This window comes from Oncorhynchus keta, chromosome 4, assembly GCF_023373465.1.
Source record: "Oncorhynchus keta strain PuntledgeMale-10-30-2019 chromosome 4, Oket_V2, whole genome shotgun sequence".
Classification (NCBI taxonomy): Eukaryota; Metazoa; Chordata; class Actinopteri; order Salmoniformes; family Salmonidae; genus Oncorhynchus; species Oncorhynchus keta.
The window spans coordinates 10070997-10087640 of NC_068424.1; the positions used below are offsets into that span (position 1 = coordinate 10070997).

General features: G+C 44.9%; 1 protein-coding gene across 31 annotated transcripts in view; it reads right to left on the minus strand.

Moving 5' to 3' along the window:
* Positions 1–404: 404 nt before the first annotated feature.
* Positions 405–16644, minus strand: part of LOC118369536 (U2 snRNP-associated SURP motif-containing protein-like) — a 31099-nt gene continuing 14859 nt past the window's right edge. For 9 of the 31 annotated variants that reach the window (XM_052500106.1, XM_052500100.1, XM_052500103.1 and 6 more), the window contains exons 5-19: positions 16475–16512; positions 14673–16360; positions 14495–14561; positions 10234–10400; positions 8675–8837; positions 8232–8311; positions 7981–8068; positions 7661–7801; positions 7165–7411; positions 6923–7009; positions 5824–6026; positions 5395–5505; positions 3356–3492; positions 2684–2914; positions 405–2482 (exon numbers count right to left, since the gene is read on the minus strand). In XM_052500106.1, the coding sequence (XP_052356066.1) occupies positions 2344–2482; positions 2684–2914; positions 3356–3492; positions 5395–5505; positions 5824–6026; positions 6923–7009; positions 7165–7411; positions 7661–7801; positions 7981–8068; positions 8232–8311; positions 8675–8837; positions 10234–10400; positions 14495–14561; positions 14673–14752 (1941 nt within the window). In that variant the 5' untranslated portion in view covers positions 14753–16360; positions 16475–16512 and the 3' untranslated portion in view covers positions 405–2343. Of the gene's footprint in view, positions 2483–2683; positions 2915–3355; positions 3493–5394; positions 5506–5823; positions 6027–6922; positions 7010–7164; positions 7412–7660; positions 7802–7980; positions 8069–8231; positions 8312–8674; positions 8838–10233; positions 10401–14494; positions 14562–14672; positions 16627–16644 lie in introns of all 31 variants that reach the window. The other 22 variants (XM_052500085.1, XM_052500080.1, XM_052500072.1 and 19 more) reach the window with 8 other exon arrangements.

Here is a 16644-nt window from a genome sequence, read left to right on the forward strand (position 1 = left end):
ACAGTGTTAGGTAGTGTTAGGTAACCCCAGTGAGAGACAGAAAGTAAGAAAGAGAGAAGGGGGAGAGGGAAAGAAAGAGAGTGTGTGTACGCACACATTTATCAGTACATCCATCTGTTCTTTCCCAGGAACACGACCGAGTGGGACTGAGAATTGATGGCAAGACTTCTGTGCTTGAGATGCTGATATGTAGGCAACTTTTAAAAAGGTCAACAACATTAAAAACAAATGAATAACACAACACAGGATTGTTAGAAGTCTCTAGAATTGTGTACCTTTAAAGCAGCATCATACTGTCACCTAGTGGATATGTAGTGGAATAAAAACAAGCTGTATGGCAGAATGTTCTGGAAATCAACGTCTATACCATTACACGTGGATATATCCCTGTTCCCACAAGTGTAACCAGAGTAGATATTTATTCAAATGTACTTATGTAGACCATGACAACGGAGTAGCAGAGTTCACCATCTGATGTAGTGTCGCATATATCAACCCCTCCCATCTATCTCCTAACACCATCCAGTCGTTCAGCTCGGACACCTCTATGGACTATACATCCAGCGGGGAATGAACTCAACCAACTTTGTTTAACCTTGAAAAAACATTAGGGCCTCCCCGGGTGGCGCAGTGGTCTAAGGACACCAGAGATTCTGGGTTCGAGTCCAGGCTCTGTCGCAGCCGGCCACGACTCGGGTGGCTCATGTGGCGGCGCACAATTGGCCCAGCATCGTCCGGGTTAGGGAGAGTTTGGCCGGCAGAGATATCTTTGTCTCAGCGCGAACTAGCGACTCCTGTGGCGAGCCGGGCACAGTGCACGCTGACCAGGTTGCCAGGTGATGTTTCATGGCTGGCTTCCTGGTTGGATGGGCATTGTGTCAAGAAGCAGTGCAGCTTTGTTGGGTTGTGTTTCAGAGGACTCATGCCTCTCGACCTTGAAAAACAGTTCAATCGTTAAATCGACTTCCAAACTTGCCCCCGTTTCCACCATTGTCATTACAGACTGAGCAAGAATCTTTGTCTGTTTGGGGTGTCCTCAGGCACAGAACATAACTCTCTGTTTGGGGTGTCCTCAGGCACAGAACATAACTCTCTGTTTGGGGTGTCCTCAGGCACAGAACAGCCATATGTTTAATACCTTGGAGTGGCCTAGCCAGTCTCCAGACCTTAATCCCATAGAAAATCTGTGGAGGGAGCTGAAGGTTCGAGTTGCTAAACATCAGCCTCGATAACTTAATGACTTGGAGAAGTTCTGCAAAGAGGAGTGGGACAAAATCCCTCCTGAGATGTGTGCAAACCTGGTGGCCAACTACATGAAACGTCTGACCTCTGTGATTGCCAACAAGGGTTTTGCCACCAAGTACTAAGTCATGTTTTGCAGAGGGGTCAAATATTTATTTCCCTCATTCAAATGCAAATCAATTTATAACATTTTTTGACATGTTTTTCTGGATTTTGTTGTTGTTATTCTGTCTCTCACTGTTCAACTAAACCCACCATTAAACAGTCTGATAATTTCTTTGTCAGTGTGCAATCATACAAAATCAGATCAAATACCTTTTTTCCCTTACTGTACATTAGGATTCCTGTCTATCAGAAAAGACTGACTGTTTGTTTTATCTATTATCTGTTGAACTTCTAACAGTTATAACTTCTAACTGACCTCAAATTCATTCCGGCGTTTGTCTGTAGACAAATAATGCATATTTGGTTTGTGTCAAAATAGAGTTAACGGACTTCTACGACTTGTCTAGAAACGATTTGCGTTGCAAAAAGTTAAAGGACAAATTATATTTTTTATTATGAATCCTTTTTATTAATTTGTGAAAAGAAGAAAAGGATATCACGAGGAGAAAAAAAGACTACATCATCACACTGGGAGTGTGGTCTACTACAAGGATTAACCCCATTGGGTGGTGGAAGAGTGGGCAGGACACATATCCAGCTCATATTTTCTTATTATACAGGTTAGATCCATTCTGGCAAAATGTATTTAGTCCCAACATGGCAACCCTGCTGCATCCATTTAGTCCCAACATGGCAACCCTGCTGCATCCATTTAGTCCCAACATGGCAACCCTGCTGCATCCATTTAGTCCCAACATGGCAACACGGCTAGATCCCAGACACACATCATCTGGCAACCAGGCTGGATCTATCGAGACCCAACATGGAATACCCATTACTCCTCTTCATCATCCTCTTCTTCACAGGAACATTCAGGCAGGGAACGGAGCTGCCACTCCAGTTCATTCTTTTATTTATCCATCACGGGAGAGGGTGTGTATCGTGGAGGTTGGGGGGGGAGGGCGTATAGGGGAGAGTGAACAGGGATGTGATTTGTCAGTGTTTGCTCTTCTTTGATTTCTTGTGGGACCGATGCGGAGACCGTGATTTTGACCGTGACTTCTTAGCGGATTTCTTGGGTGTTCTGGAGCGCGATCTCCTGGACCGTTTGGGCGTGCGGGGTAAAGAGGGAGACCTGGGGAGAAAGCACACACACAGGAGAGGTTAAGGAGAACTGAAGACTGTAACGGCCTTTAAGGACGTTTCTGAAAGTTATCCACAAAGATACAAGGATCAGATATTTGATTGCCAAACAGTTGTTCTTCCTCTCAAAGGTAAAAGGAAAAGCAGAACAACTTCTAGAAGAATGTTTTGAAGACATTAAATGCTTCCTGACCTTTTGGACAACTTCTTGCTGCTGGTGACGCGGGGGGAGTCTTTGTGGGAGGATCGGGATCGTGACGACGCTACGTCCTTGGAGTAGGAGCGGTCCGAGCGTTCGGAACGTTCTGACCTCTCCGAGCGGGGGGACGGGGAGCGAGCACGTCTGCTGCTGCTGCTCCTCGGGGGGCTGCCGGGCGAGCCGCTGTGACGCCGTTTCTTAGCAACCACAGGAGACAGACCGCGCCTGGCAGAGATGATGAAATTGACAGAATCGTTTTTTTGTTGTTGTCATAAAACAACTGGCTATCGGTTTTTAATTTGAATTCCAGTGAGATATGAATCTCTGTCAAGGAAGCCCTGAACTGCCAGGCTTTTCAAGGGTGCATATGAATGGTATTTAATCCTAATAGGGAGTGCTTTCCTAGGATCTGATAGCAACCCATCACATAGCTCTATCACTAAGTTTGCTCTTGCTATCCAACCATAATTTATATCGCTCTTCATTTTAGATTTGTATAAAAATGTTTTGTTTCATCTTTCTCACCTCGTTTTATTTTATTTCTTAAGCACTTTGAAAGGCATTTGTTGGAAGAAATGTGGTCTATAAATAAAGCTTGATTGATTAATAGTGCCATTAATGTCATGAAGTCTAATGAATGCATCACGAAAACTACGAGGGACTAACCTGTCTCTCCTGGTCGGAGTAGACTCCTCCTTCTCCTTCTTGGCGTCTTTTAAACGAGCTTCGCTTTTCTCCTTATCCTTTTTCTCCCTCTCTTTCTCCCGCTCTTTCTCTCGTTCCAGTTTCTCCTTTTCTTTTTCCTGAAAAAAAAAAGAGTCTTTAAGTTATATTACTGAATGGAAAGTGACATGATGCATATTTTCCATTAATCAGCTATGATAGTACACCCAGTAACAATTGGAATTGTTCTCCAGGGAATACTGGGCTATTAAATATGTCAATATCTGAAGTATCCTCTAGGATATGTCCTTCAGATGTAAACTTCAGATCATTTGAGGTATATAATTCATGTAATAAATTACATTGGGAAACAATAGTACAGCTCCGACATTGCATTCGTAAAAGTATTCAGACCCCTTCCCCTTTTCCCACATGTTGTTACGTTACAGTCTTAGTCTAAAATGGACTAAATAAATAGAAAATACTCATCAATCTATACACAATATCCCATAATGACAAAGTGCAAACAGGTTTTTAGAAATTTGTGCAAATATATAAAAAAAACAGGAATACCTTATTTACACATATGTATTCAGACCCTTTGCATGAGACTCGGGTGCATCCTGTTTCCCATTTATCATCCTTGAGATGTTTCTGTAACTTGATTGAAGTCCACCTGGGATAAATTCAATTGATTGGATAGGATTTGGAAAGGCGCAGACCTGTCTACATAAACAAGGTCCCACGGTTGACAGTGCATGTCAGAGGGAGAAAAAACAACCAGTGAGGTCGAAGGAATTGTCCGTAGAGCTGCGTGACAAGGATTGTGTCGAGGCACAGATCTGGGGAAGGGTACCAAAACATTTCTGCAGCACTGAAGGTCACGGAGATAACAGGGCCTCTATCATTCTTAAATGGAAGAAGTTTGGATTCACTAAAAGACTCTTCCTAGAGCTGGTCGCCCAGCCAAACTGAGCAATCAGGGGAGAAGGGCCTTGGTCAGGGAGGTGATCAAGAACCCGATGGTCACTCTGACAGAACTCCAGAGTTCCTCTGTGGAGATGGGAGAACCTTCCAGAAGTACAACCATCTCTGCAGCACTCCACCAATCAGGCCTTTATGGTAGATTGGCCAGACGGAAGCTACTCATCAGAAAAAAGCACATGACAGCCCGCTTGGAGTTCGCCAAAAGGCACCTTTAGACTATCAGACCATGAGAAACAAGCTTCTCTGGTCTGGTGAAAACCAAGATTGAACTCTTGGCCTGAATGCCAAGCGTCACGTCTGAAAGAAACCTGGCACCATCCCTACGGGGAAGCATGGTGGCAGCATCATGCAGTGGGGATGTTTTTGGGCGGCAGGGACTGGGAGACTAGTCAGGATCGAGGGAAAGATCCTTGACCGAGCACAGAAAGATCCTTGATGAAAACCTGCTCCAGAGTGCTCAGGACCTAAGACTGGGGCGAAGGTTCACATTCCAACAGGAAACGACTCTAAGCACACAGCGAAGACAACGCAGGAGTGACTTCGGGACAAGTCTCTGAATGTCTTTAAGTGGCCCAGCCAGAACCCAATCCAACATCTCTGGAAAGACCTGAAAATAGCTGTGCAGTGACGGTCCCCATCCAACCTGACAGAGCTTGAGAGAATCTGCAGAGGAGAATGGAAGAAACTCTCCAAAATACATGTGCCACGCTTGTACCATCATACCCAAGAAGAATCCAGGCTGTAATCGCTGCCAAAGGTGCTTCAACAAAGTACTGAGTAAAGGGTCTGAATACTTATGTAAATGTGATTTCATTTTTTCTAAATTTAACTGTAGAAAAAAAATACAGACCGGTTTTTGCCTAGTTGTTATGGGGTATTGTGATGTCATTATGGGGTATTGTGTGTAGATTTATGGAGGAAAAAAACAATGTAATCAATTTTAGAATAAGGCTGTAACGTAACAAATTGTGGAAAAAGTCAAGGGGGTCTGAATACTTTCAGAATGTACTGTATGTTCCGTCAGGAACCAAGAGGATTTGGTTCATACGCAATACCTTGTGTAACAGTTTGGTTCTGTAGTGTTCCACCTGTTCCTGGAGACTCTGGCCAGACTTCTTGGGCCTTTTCCCAGACTCCAGCTCGTCCTGGAACTTCATCACTTTGACCTGAAGAAAACAGATTATTTTTTACATGTAGAAAAAAAGGGTCAACTTACATGGATGTGGCCATTGAACATGTGGAGGAAACCAAATGTCTCGGCTTCCTTACTATACTATTAAAATTAACAACTCTGAGCCTCATGTGAGTTGTACTTGTTTGTCTGTTTATTTCTGTTTATCTGATAATAATAACATTATATGCCATTTAGCAGACACAGTCAAGGGCAAATGTATTGTTTATTTACATATGGGTGGTCCCAGGAATCGAACCCACTATCCGTGTGCCCCACCAACTGAGCTCCAGTAAAATGCTGCCACGTTTACCTCTATCTCCCGTAGCTTGGTGCGTCTGTCCTCATTCATCTCAGAGTGCTTGGTCTTGGAGTCCAAGTCGTCTCTGATGGGGTTGGAGTAACTGGGAGGCTCCTCTGAACGAGAACTCTTGGTGTCCTCATCATCACTGTCGTCCTCGTCTTTATTCTCCTCCTCTGGCTGCTCAAAGATCTCCCACTTTGAGGTGGTCACGGCTGAGGAGGAAACAAATACACAATTAAGACAAAATCATAGCTTGATAGAAATTGCCACAAAAAAACAGGTTCAGGATACTTTCAAGTGGAATCCTAGCCTGGTAGACAGTAGCCTATTCAAGTGGACTCCTAGCCTGGTAGACAGTAGCCTATTCAAGTGGACTCCTAGCCTGGTAGACAGTAGCCTATTCAAGTGGAATCCTAGCCTGGTAGACAGTAGCCTATTCAAGTGGACTCCTAGCCTGGTAGACAGTAGCCTATTCAAGTGGACTCCTAGCCTGGTAGACAGTAGCCTATTCAAGTGGACTCCTAGCCTGGTAGACAGTAGCCTATTCAAGTGGACTCCTAGCCTGGTAGACAGTGGACTCCTAGCTTGGTAGACAGTGGACTCCTAGCTTGGTAGACAGTGGACTCCTAGCTTGGTAGACAGTGGACTCCTAGCTTGGTAGACAGTGGACTCCTAGCTTGGTAGACAGTGGACTCCTAGCTTGGTAGACAGTGGACTCCTAGCTTGGTAGACAGTGGACTCCTAGCTTGGTAGACAGTGGACTCCTAGCTTGGTAGACAGTGGACTCCTAGCTTGGTAGACAGTGGACTCCTAGCTTGGTAGACAGTGGACTCCTTGGTAGACAGTTGGTAGACAGTGGACTCCTAGCTTGGTAGACAGTGGACTCCTAGCTTGGTAGACAGTGGACTCCTAGCTTGGTAGACAGTGGACTCCTAGCTTGGTAGACAGTGGACTCCTAGCTTGGTAGACAGTGGACTCCTAGCTTGGTAGACAGTGGACTCCTAGCTTGGTAGACAGTGGACTCCTAGCTTGGTAGACAGTGGACTCCTAGCTTGGTAGACAGTGGACTCCTAGCTTGGTAGACAGTAGCCTGTAGTCGTGGTCTCACCCTGTGCCTCCAGCTCAGACTCGTCCACTGCTTCCCATTTTGAAGGGGCTACTTTAAAGGATGCAGCTTTGGCCGCAGCACGATCCACTAAAAGACAAGGAGGAGGTTGATTAGAAAACTGTCCTGTTGACGTTCGGGTTGAGTCCATAGACCTCTTCCATGGTAAGGAAACAAATATGAAGTATCCCTTCAATAATCAACGTGTCTGTATGTGGATGTGTAAAGGTTAAATGGTCACCCACAGGGCAGTCCGTCTATGTCCTCCTCCGGGGCTTTGACGGGCACTCCATCCAGATCATCCAGCCCCAGGGAAGCTCCGTCTAGAGGGGCGCCGGGCACCGCGGCAGCCCCGTCCAGTCCTATAGGAACCCCATCTACGTCCTCCAGTGGGGCCCCATCCATGTCCTCCCCAATGGGGGCCCCGTCGATGTCCTCCACCGGCTCATTCTGGGCCAACAGACTAGGGGCCAGATGTTCAAACGGCAGTTTCTGTCGTGAGGAGAAGTGGAGCGGTTTAGGGATTAAAACAAAAAAAGAAGCTTCCAGAAGTTATTAGTGCCGAGTGGATGACATTACACATCACCAACATTATCAAATCGTAACATTTCCAATAGTCACACGATATTGTCAAACCACGGCGACATTTTCAAATCGTAGCTCTGTAATAATAAGATTAGCAAGCATTCGTTAGCAGAACCATGAGAAAGAGGACAAGACGGGGAAGGTAGGCTAGCTGACCTCTACTGTGATGGGAGTGGAAGCCGCCTCCTCAGCTGACAAGTTGACTAGACCCAGGAAGACGTTCTGTAGCTTGATGAGGAAGGGATCTGGGTACACGGCCCAGTCCTCCCACGCACGGAAACACGACATTACTCGTTGCTGTGGGCCAAGAGACAATACTACTTTAGAAATGTGAAACGGTAAAACCCTGTCCAGAAGCAAACCCTATAGCCCCTAAAACCAAGGTCCTACCCCCTAGCCTAGGCCCTGTGTAGTTCTGAAAGATAGGTGTAGGTAACATGATTAAAACAGAGGAAAATGAATACATTTGAATATACCTTGAAGTTCTCTGATTGGAGGTGACCCTGTGTCGACTTGTATGTTGCATTGAGGTCCGAGAAGACCTGGCAGAGCTTGGCCTCAAAGCTGCGTGAGGGACACGTTCAACATTATTAACTTGTGTTGGAAAACATCTTCAATGCCAATATATACACTGGAAAGTTATGCAAACCAAAAGCAAGCAAAGGTCCTTGACACCCACAGTCACAAGCAAACATCACAACCACCGAACCCAAAGTCAACTACTTACTATTTTCTGTAGTACGACGCGTTGGCTACTTTAGCAGACGAGTTGTACAGCACATCAGACACAAGATATAAACGTGCAATCTGGAAAAACAAGGAATAATACAAATAAAAATGGAAAAACCATTTCAGACAAACTGGCCAGTCCTCCCTGATTTAAATGAAATAACTACCGGTACTCATTTTACGGCACGTTTTAACACAAGCCACTCGAGGCTCTTTCAGAAAACCAAACACAAGGCAAGAAAGGAAGGTTACTAAGAAACAAACATAAAACAAAGTTGTGCCTACAACACGATCAAGTATCTTTAGTCAACCATTTACATGGAAATTAATTTGGGTGAGGTAAGCATACAAAACCATGCTATATACATGCAATGGAAAAAGGAAGATGTCTATTTCACATAGTATGTCACCAAACAGACGCCAGGATTTCATCCGGCATACCTTCTTGGGGAGTGGTGTCTTGAGGATGGAGAGAGACTCTGTGACACACTCTACGATCTCCTCTGCAGCCTCGGCATGACTCAGACAGAACAACATGGCCTCTGCTATGTCACCCTTCCTAGGAGTCAGGCCTCTCAACAGCTCTTCTAGCTGATCACGCTCTCTGGAGGGGGGATAAGTAGTTCAACATGATTTTTTATGTTTAAAGTTAAAGGAGTCTATCTCTATTTCTGTAGTGTGAGGCAGCGTGATGTACCAGTACATCCCCTGGACAGGACACTAGTCTATCTCCTGTTTCTGTAGTGTGAGGCAGCGTGATGTACCAGTACATCCCCTGGACAGGACACTAGTCTATCTCCTGTTTCTGTAGTGTGAGGCAGCGTGATGTACAGGACACCCCCTGGACAGGACACTAGTCTATCTTCTATTTCTGTAGTGTGAGGCAGCATGATGTACCAGTGTACATCCCCTGGACAGGACACTAGTCTATCTCCTGTTTCTGTAGTGTGAGGCAGCGTGATGTACCAGTACATCCCCTGGACAGGACACTAGTCTATCTCCTGTTTCTGTAGTGTGAGGCAGCGTGATGTACAGGACACCCCCTGGACAGGACACTAGTCTATCTTCTATTTCTGTAGTGTGAGGCAGCATGATGTACCAGTACACCCACTGGACAGGACACTAGTCTATCTCCTGTTTCTGTAGTGTGAGGCAGCGTGATGTACCAGTATACCCCCTGGACAGGACACTAGTCTATCTCCTGTTTCTGTAGTGTGAGGCAGCGTGATGTACAGGACACCCCCTGGACAGGACACTAGTCTATCTCCTGTTTCTGTAGTGTGAGGCAGCATGATGTACCAGTACACCCACTGGACAGGACACTAGTCTATCTCCTGTTTCTGCAGTGTGAGGCAGCGTGATGTACCAGGACACCCCCTGGACAGGACACTAGTCTATCTCCTGTTTCTGTAGTGTGAGGCAGCGTGATGTACAGGACATCCCCTGGACAGGACACTAGTCTATATCCTGTTTCTGTAGTGTGAGGCAGCGTGATGTACAGGACATCCCCTGGACAGGACACTAGTCTATCTCAGGGTCTTTAGTGTCACGGTGAGAGTAACTTCAACCACATGCTATTGTGCACAGCACATTTAAGCCTGGTACATCAAGAAATTAATTAATTGTAAGTCGCTCTGGATAAGAGCGTCTGCTAAATGACTTAAATGTAATGTAAATGTAAATTGAAAGTTAGCCTTAGTGAACATTGAATTATATGGGACTGACCTACTGAGTAAATCATTTGTCATAATAAAAATTTTGCGAATCACATGACTGCAAGGCATGGCTCTATGCTTGCGTACGGGGAGGGTGTTGTGGGAGATGATTGGTTGGTAGAATAAGCTGATTAAGCCAATGCCTCTGTGCCGGGAGTTTCTCCAGGTCTTTCTGTGTGGACTAACGAAGGCCAAGGTGGACTCGTTGCTTCACCAGATTCTTTGTGCATTTGTTCATTAGAGAATAACAATATGTTAATGACATTACAAACACGGGGAACATACTCTTCTTTTAAGCATCCTTTCTTCCCAGGCTCCTCCTCTTCCTCCTCTGGCTCCTCCCCCTCTTCAAAGTTGCCATGTAGGTAGGGGTTGAGGGGAGGAGGGCGCCACAACGAGCCGTTCTTGAACATGCGGTATTCGTCCGTCCGCCATTTTGTTGGCGCTTCTCCCTGTGGGGGGTTAGGACATCATTCACATTAGATTAGACAACAAGGACATTGTTCAGGGTATCAAACAGTAGCAAGTTGAACAATGACTCTTCTTCCTCCTTTTCAATGTGACAATATTAAGAGGACAGACATGTTTGACCTAACCAATCATGAGGACAGACATGTTTGACCTAACCAATCATAGGACAGGCATGTTTGACCTAACCAATCATAGGACAGACATGTTTGACCTAACCAATCATGAGGACAGACATGTTTGACCTAACCAATCATAGGACAGGCATGTTTGACCTAACCAATCATAGGACAGACATGTTTGACCTAACCAATCATGAGGGGACAGGCATGTTTGACCTAACCAATCATAGGACAGACATGTTTGACCTAACCAATCATGAGGACAGACATGTTTGACCCAACCAATCATGAGGACAGACATGTTTGACCTAACCAATCATGAGGGGACAGGCATGTTTGACCTAACCAATCATGAGGGGACAGACATGTTTGACCTAACCAATCATAGGACAGACATGTTTGACCTAACCAATCATGAGGGGACAGACATGTTTGACCTAACCAATCATAGGACAGACATGTTTGACCTAACCAATCATGAGGGGACAGGCATGTTTGACCCAACCAATCATGAGAGGACAGACATGTTTAACCTAACCAATCATGAGGGGACAGACATGTTTGACCTAACCAATCATGAGAGGACAGACATGTTTGACCCAACCAATCATGAGGGGACAGACATGTTTGACCTAACCAATCATGAGAGGACAGACATGTTTGACCCAACCAATCATGAGGGGACAGACATGTTTGACCCAACCAATCATGAGAGGACAGACATGTTTAACCTAACCAATCATGAGAGGACAGACATGTTTGACCTAACCAATCATGAGGGGACAGGCATGTTTGACCCAACCAATCATGAGAGGACAGACATGTTTAACCTAACCAATCATGAGAGGACAGACATGTTTGACCTAACCAATCATGAGGGGACAGACATGTTTGACCTAACCAATCATGAGAGGACAGACATGTTTGACCCAACCAATCATGAGGGGACAGACATGTTTGACCTAACCAATCATGAGAGGACAGACATGTTTGACCCAACCAATCATGAGGGGACAGACATGTTTGACCCAACCAATCATGAGAGGACAGACATGTTTGACCCAACCAATCATGAGAGGACAGACATGTTTGACCCAACCAATCATGAGGGGACAGACATGTTTGACCTAACCAATCATGAGGGGACAGGCATGTTTGACCTAACCAATCATGAGGGGACAGACATGTTTGACCTAACCAATCATGAGGGGACAGGCATGTTTGACCTAACCAATCATGAGGGGACAGACATGTTTGACCTAACCAATCACGAGGGGACAGGCATGTTTGACCCAACCAATCACGAGGGGACAGGCATGTTTGACCCAACCAATCACGAGGGGACAGGCATGTTTGACCCAACCAATCACGAGGGGACAGGCATGTTCGACCCAACCAATCACGAGGGGACAGGCATGTTTGACCCAACCAATCACGAGGGGACAGGCATGTTTGACCCAACCAATCACGAGGGGACAGGCATGTTTGACCTAACCAATCATGAGAGGACAGGCATGTTTGACCTAACCAATCATGAGAGGACAGGCATGTTTGACCTAACCAATCATGAGGGGACAGACATGTTTGACCTAACCAGTCATGAGGACAGACATGTTTGACCTAACCAATCATGAGAGGACAGGCATGTTTGACCTAACCAATCATGAGGGGACAGACATGTTTGACCTAACCAGTCATGAGGACAGACATGTTTGACCTAACCAATCATGAGAGGACAGGCATGTTTGACCTAACCAATCATGAGAGGACAGACATGTTTGACCTAACCAATCATGAGAGGACAGACATGTTTGACCTAACCAATCATGAGAGGACAGGCATGTTTGACCTAACCAATCATGAGGGGACAGACATGTTTGACCTAACCAGTCATGAGGACAGACATGTTTGACCTAACCAATCATGAGAGGACAGGCATGTTTGACCTAACCAATCATGAGAGGACAGGCATGTTTGACCTAACCAATCATGAGAGGACAGGCATGTTTGACCTAACCAATCATGAGAGGACAGGCATGTTTGACCTAACCAATCATGAGAGGACAGGCATGTTTGACCTAACCAATCATGAGAGGACAGGCATGTTTGACCTAAGCAATCATGAGAGGACAGGCATGTTTGACCTAACCAATCATGAGGGGACAGACATGTTTGACCTAACCAGTCATGAGGACAGACATGTTTGACCTAACCAATCATGAGAGGACAGGCATGTTTGACCTAACCAATCATGAGAGGACAGACATGTTTAACCTAACCAATCATGAGAGGACAGACATGTTTGACCCAACCAATCATGAGAGGACAGGCATGTTTGACCTAACCAATCATGAGAGGACAGGCATGTTTGACCTAACCAATCATGAGAGGACAGGCATGTTTGACCTAACCAATCATGAGAGGACAGGCATGTTTGACCTAACCAATCATGAGAGGACAGGCATGTTTGACCTAACCAATCATGAGAACACAGGCATGTTTGACCTAACCAATCATGAGAACACAGGCATGTTTGACCTAACCAATCATGAGAGGACAGGCATGTTTGACCTAACCAATCATGAGAGGACAGGCATGTTTGACCTAACCAATCATGAGAGGACAGGCATGTTTGACCTAACCAATCATGAGAGGACAGGCATGTTTGACCTAACCAATCATGAGAGGACAGGCATGTTTGACCTAACCAATCATGAGAGGACAGGCATGTTTGACCTAACCAATCATGAGAGGACAGACATGTTTGACCTAACCAATCATGAGAGGACAGGCATGTTTGACCTAACCAATCATGAGAGGACAGGCATGTTTGACCTAACCAATCATGAGAGGACAGACATGTTTGACCTAACCAATCATGAGAGGACAGACATGTTTGACCTAACCAATCATGAGAGGACAGACATGTTTAACCTAACCAATCATGAGAGGACAGACATGTTTGACCCAACCAATCATGAGAGGACAGACATGTTTAACCTAACCAATCATGAGAGGACAGACATGTTTGACCCAACCAATCATGAGAGGACAGACATGTTTAACCTAACCAATCATGAGAGGACAGACATGTTTGACCTAACCAATCATGAGAGGACAGACATGTTTGACCTAACCAATCATGAGAGGACAGACATGTTTGACCTAACCAATCATGAGAGGACAGGCATGTTTGACCTAACCAATCATGAGAGGACAGACATGTTTGACCTAACCAATCATGAGAGGACAGACATGTTTGACCTAACCAATCATGAGAGGACAGACATGTTTAACCTAACCAATCATGAGAGGACAGACATGTTTGACCCAACCAATCATGAGAGGACAGACATGTTTAACCTAACCAATCATGAGAGGACAGACATGTTTGACCCAACCAATCATGAGAGGACAGACATGTTTAACCTAACCAATCATGAGAGGACAGACATGTTTGACCTAACCAATCATGAGAGGACAGACATGTTTAACCTAACCAATCATGAGAGGACAGACATGTTTGACCTAACCAATCATGAGAGGACAGACATGTTTGACCCAACCAATCATGAGAGGACAGACATGTTTAACCTAACCAATCATGAGAGGACAGACATGTTTGACCCAACCAATCATGAGAGGACAGACATGTTTAACCTAACCAATCATGAGAGGACAGACATGTTTGACCTAACCAATCATGAGAGGACAGGCATGTTTGACCTAACCAATCATTTAAAGGCAGCAAGGTAAAAAAATCTGTCGTTCTGCCCCTGAACAAGGCAGTTAACCCACTGTTCCTAGGCAGTCATTGAAAATAAGATTTTGTTCTTAATTAATTGATTTGTCTAGTTAAATAAAGGTTTTTAAAAAAGGACAGACATCAGAAGTGATAAAGGAGAAGGTAAAAGGGGAGGGTGTGATGCAGGAGAAGGGAGCTGGTCCATACTGACCTGTAGTATGGAGTAGAGTTTCCAGCGGTAGTACACATGTGCTGGGCTCTGGTTCTCAAACAGAAACCTGCCCAACAGAGGCAACACAATGACTAACAAGTCAACTTGTTGACGAACAAAATACACTATGGTACATGACATTATCAAACCGGTGATCATAGGAGACACGCAAACATACCGGTACATGGGATTGCTGAGCTCTCGATTCATGATCATGGCTTCGAACATGGGGCCCTCGCGCACCACAAACTCGATCATTCGGTGGATGAGAGAGAGCAAATTCCTAGAAGAAAAACACAGTTAAAACAAAACGGATTCAGAGCAGACGACCCTTCTTCTCCTGAGGCCTGTCTGTCTGCTTGTGAGACCGAGAAACAGCCTCTTGGCTACACACTATCACAACACATCCAGATGTACTAGACCAGGGTTTCACAAACTCGGTCCTGGAGATCCCCCTAAGGGGTACATGTTTTTTTTTTTTTGCTCCAGCTGATTCAAATAATCAAAGCTTTGAGTTCATTACTTGAATCAGCTGTGTAGTGCTAGGACAAAAACCAAAACGTGCACACCTTGGGGGTCTCCAGGACTGAGTTTGGGAAACGCTGTACTAGACGATTAAACTTTAACTATTTCTAACATTGTATTATTTGACTACATGAAGTAATCTAATGTGTAAGAATGATGGAAGAAACCTCTTCCTAAATGTTTGACCTTAGCATTTCTGATATTATAAAAAGACCTTCAAATCAATTTTAAGAGCCATTAACAGTCTAAAAACAAAACACTAGTTATTACTTCTACTAGTTACATAAGCATGCATGGGCCTATATGAATCAATATAACAGGCAATGCTAACTACCATCTCCCCACAGTAAAGACTAGAAGGAAGGGAGGACAGAGAAGCTGGATAATAATACAAGTGTGATAGAGAGGTTTGAGTGACTCTTTATTGAGTGACGTATCAGCCAATACAGTGCCTGTCAAATCCACCCTGAACTCCTGACTGGCTGGAAGAACCAAAGCAGTACAGGATTGTTGGTCTAAATAGGCTACATAACAAAAATACCCTCTATTGGTCATTATGAATCACTAGTTAATGATGTATGAATAAATATCAATGTGTAAATGGGTGAATTATAGGCCTCAAGCGTAATCTAATATTGGTGCATGTTGGACAAATTAGTGGCCAACAAAAAAAAACACAGGATGTCTTTAATTTATTTGTAGACAACACAAATCACATTGATGAGATAGTATTGGAGCTGATCCTACCAATGCATGGTGGGTAAAATTCTGTATACTTTCCCAATCCATCCCATGATGCTTTCAGGTCCCTCGCTGCCGCAGACAGTTCAACTTGTTCTGCTCACCAAGGCCAATGTCAAAGGTCACTGAGACTAATGGGAGGTTTGGATTGGATATCTGAGCTGGGGCCAGGTGTTGCTGAGCCCGTGATTGGATGACAGAGGCCAAGGGGGCGTGTCGGTGGGAGTGAGCAATAGTCAGAGGGCAGGACCGGTCACTCTAAAGAACCCAACTACTACCAGAATGGTATGGTATGTACGTCATGTGAGTGTAATATGTAGCTAGCGTCATAACATGGATATTATTAGCCTATGCATGCGAGTGGTGATGTAGTGTAGTGAAAATGCTTTTGATGTCCTCTATACCATCAAACAAGTAATGGCATGGTGGTTCACGGACTGTATTGATGTTTGCAGGGAGAGTTGGATAAATGTGTGAAGAGAACAGCATATGGACACTGTGGTGGCAGGAAGCCAATGGTGTGCTGTAGGAATGAGCATCTTGCAGTCTGCTAGCATTAAACCTGAAGGGGCTCTTTGGCTACGTCTGCTAGCATTAAACCTGATGGGACTATAAGGCTACGTCTGCTAGCATTAAACCTGATGGGGCTCTTTGGCTACGTCTGCTAGCATTAAACCTGATGGGACTATAAGGCTACGTCTGCTAGCATTAAACCTGAAGGGGCTCTTTGGCTACGTCTGCTAGCATTAAACCTGATGGGACTATAAGGCTACGTCTGCTAGCATTAAACCTGATGGGGCTCTTTGGCTACGTCTGCTAGCATTAAACCTGATGGGACTATAAGGCTACGTCTGCTAGCATTAAACCTGATGGGACTATAAGGG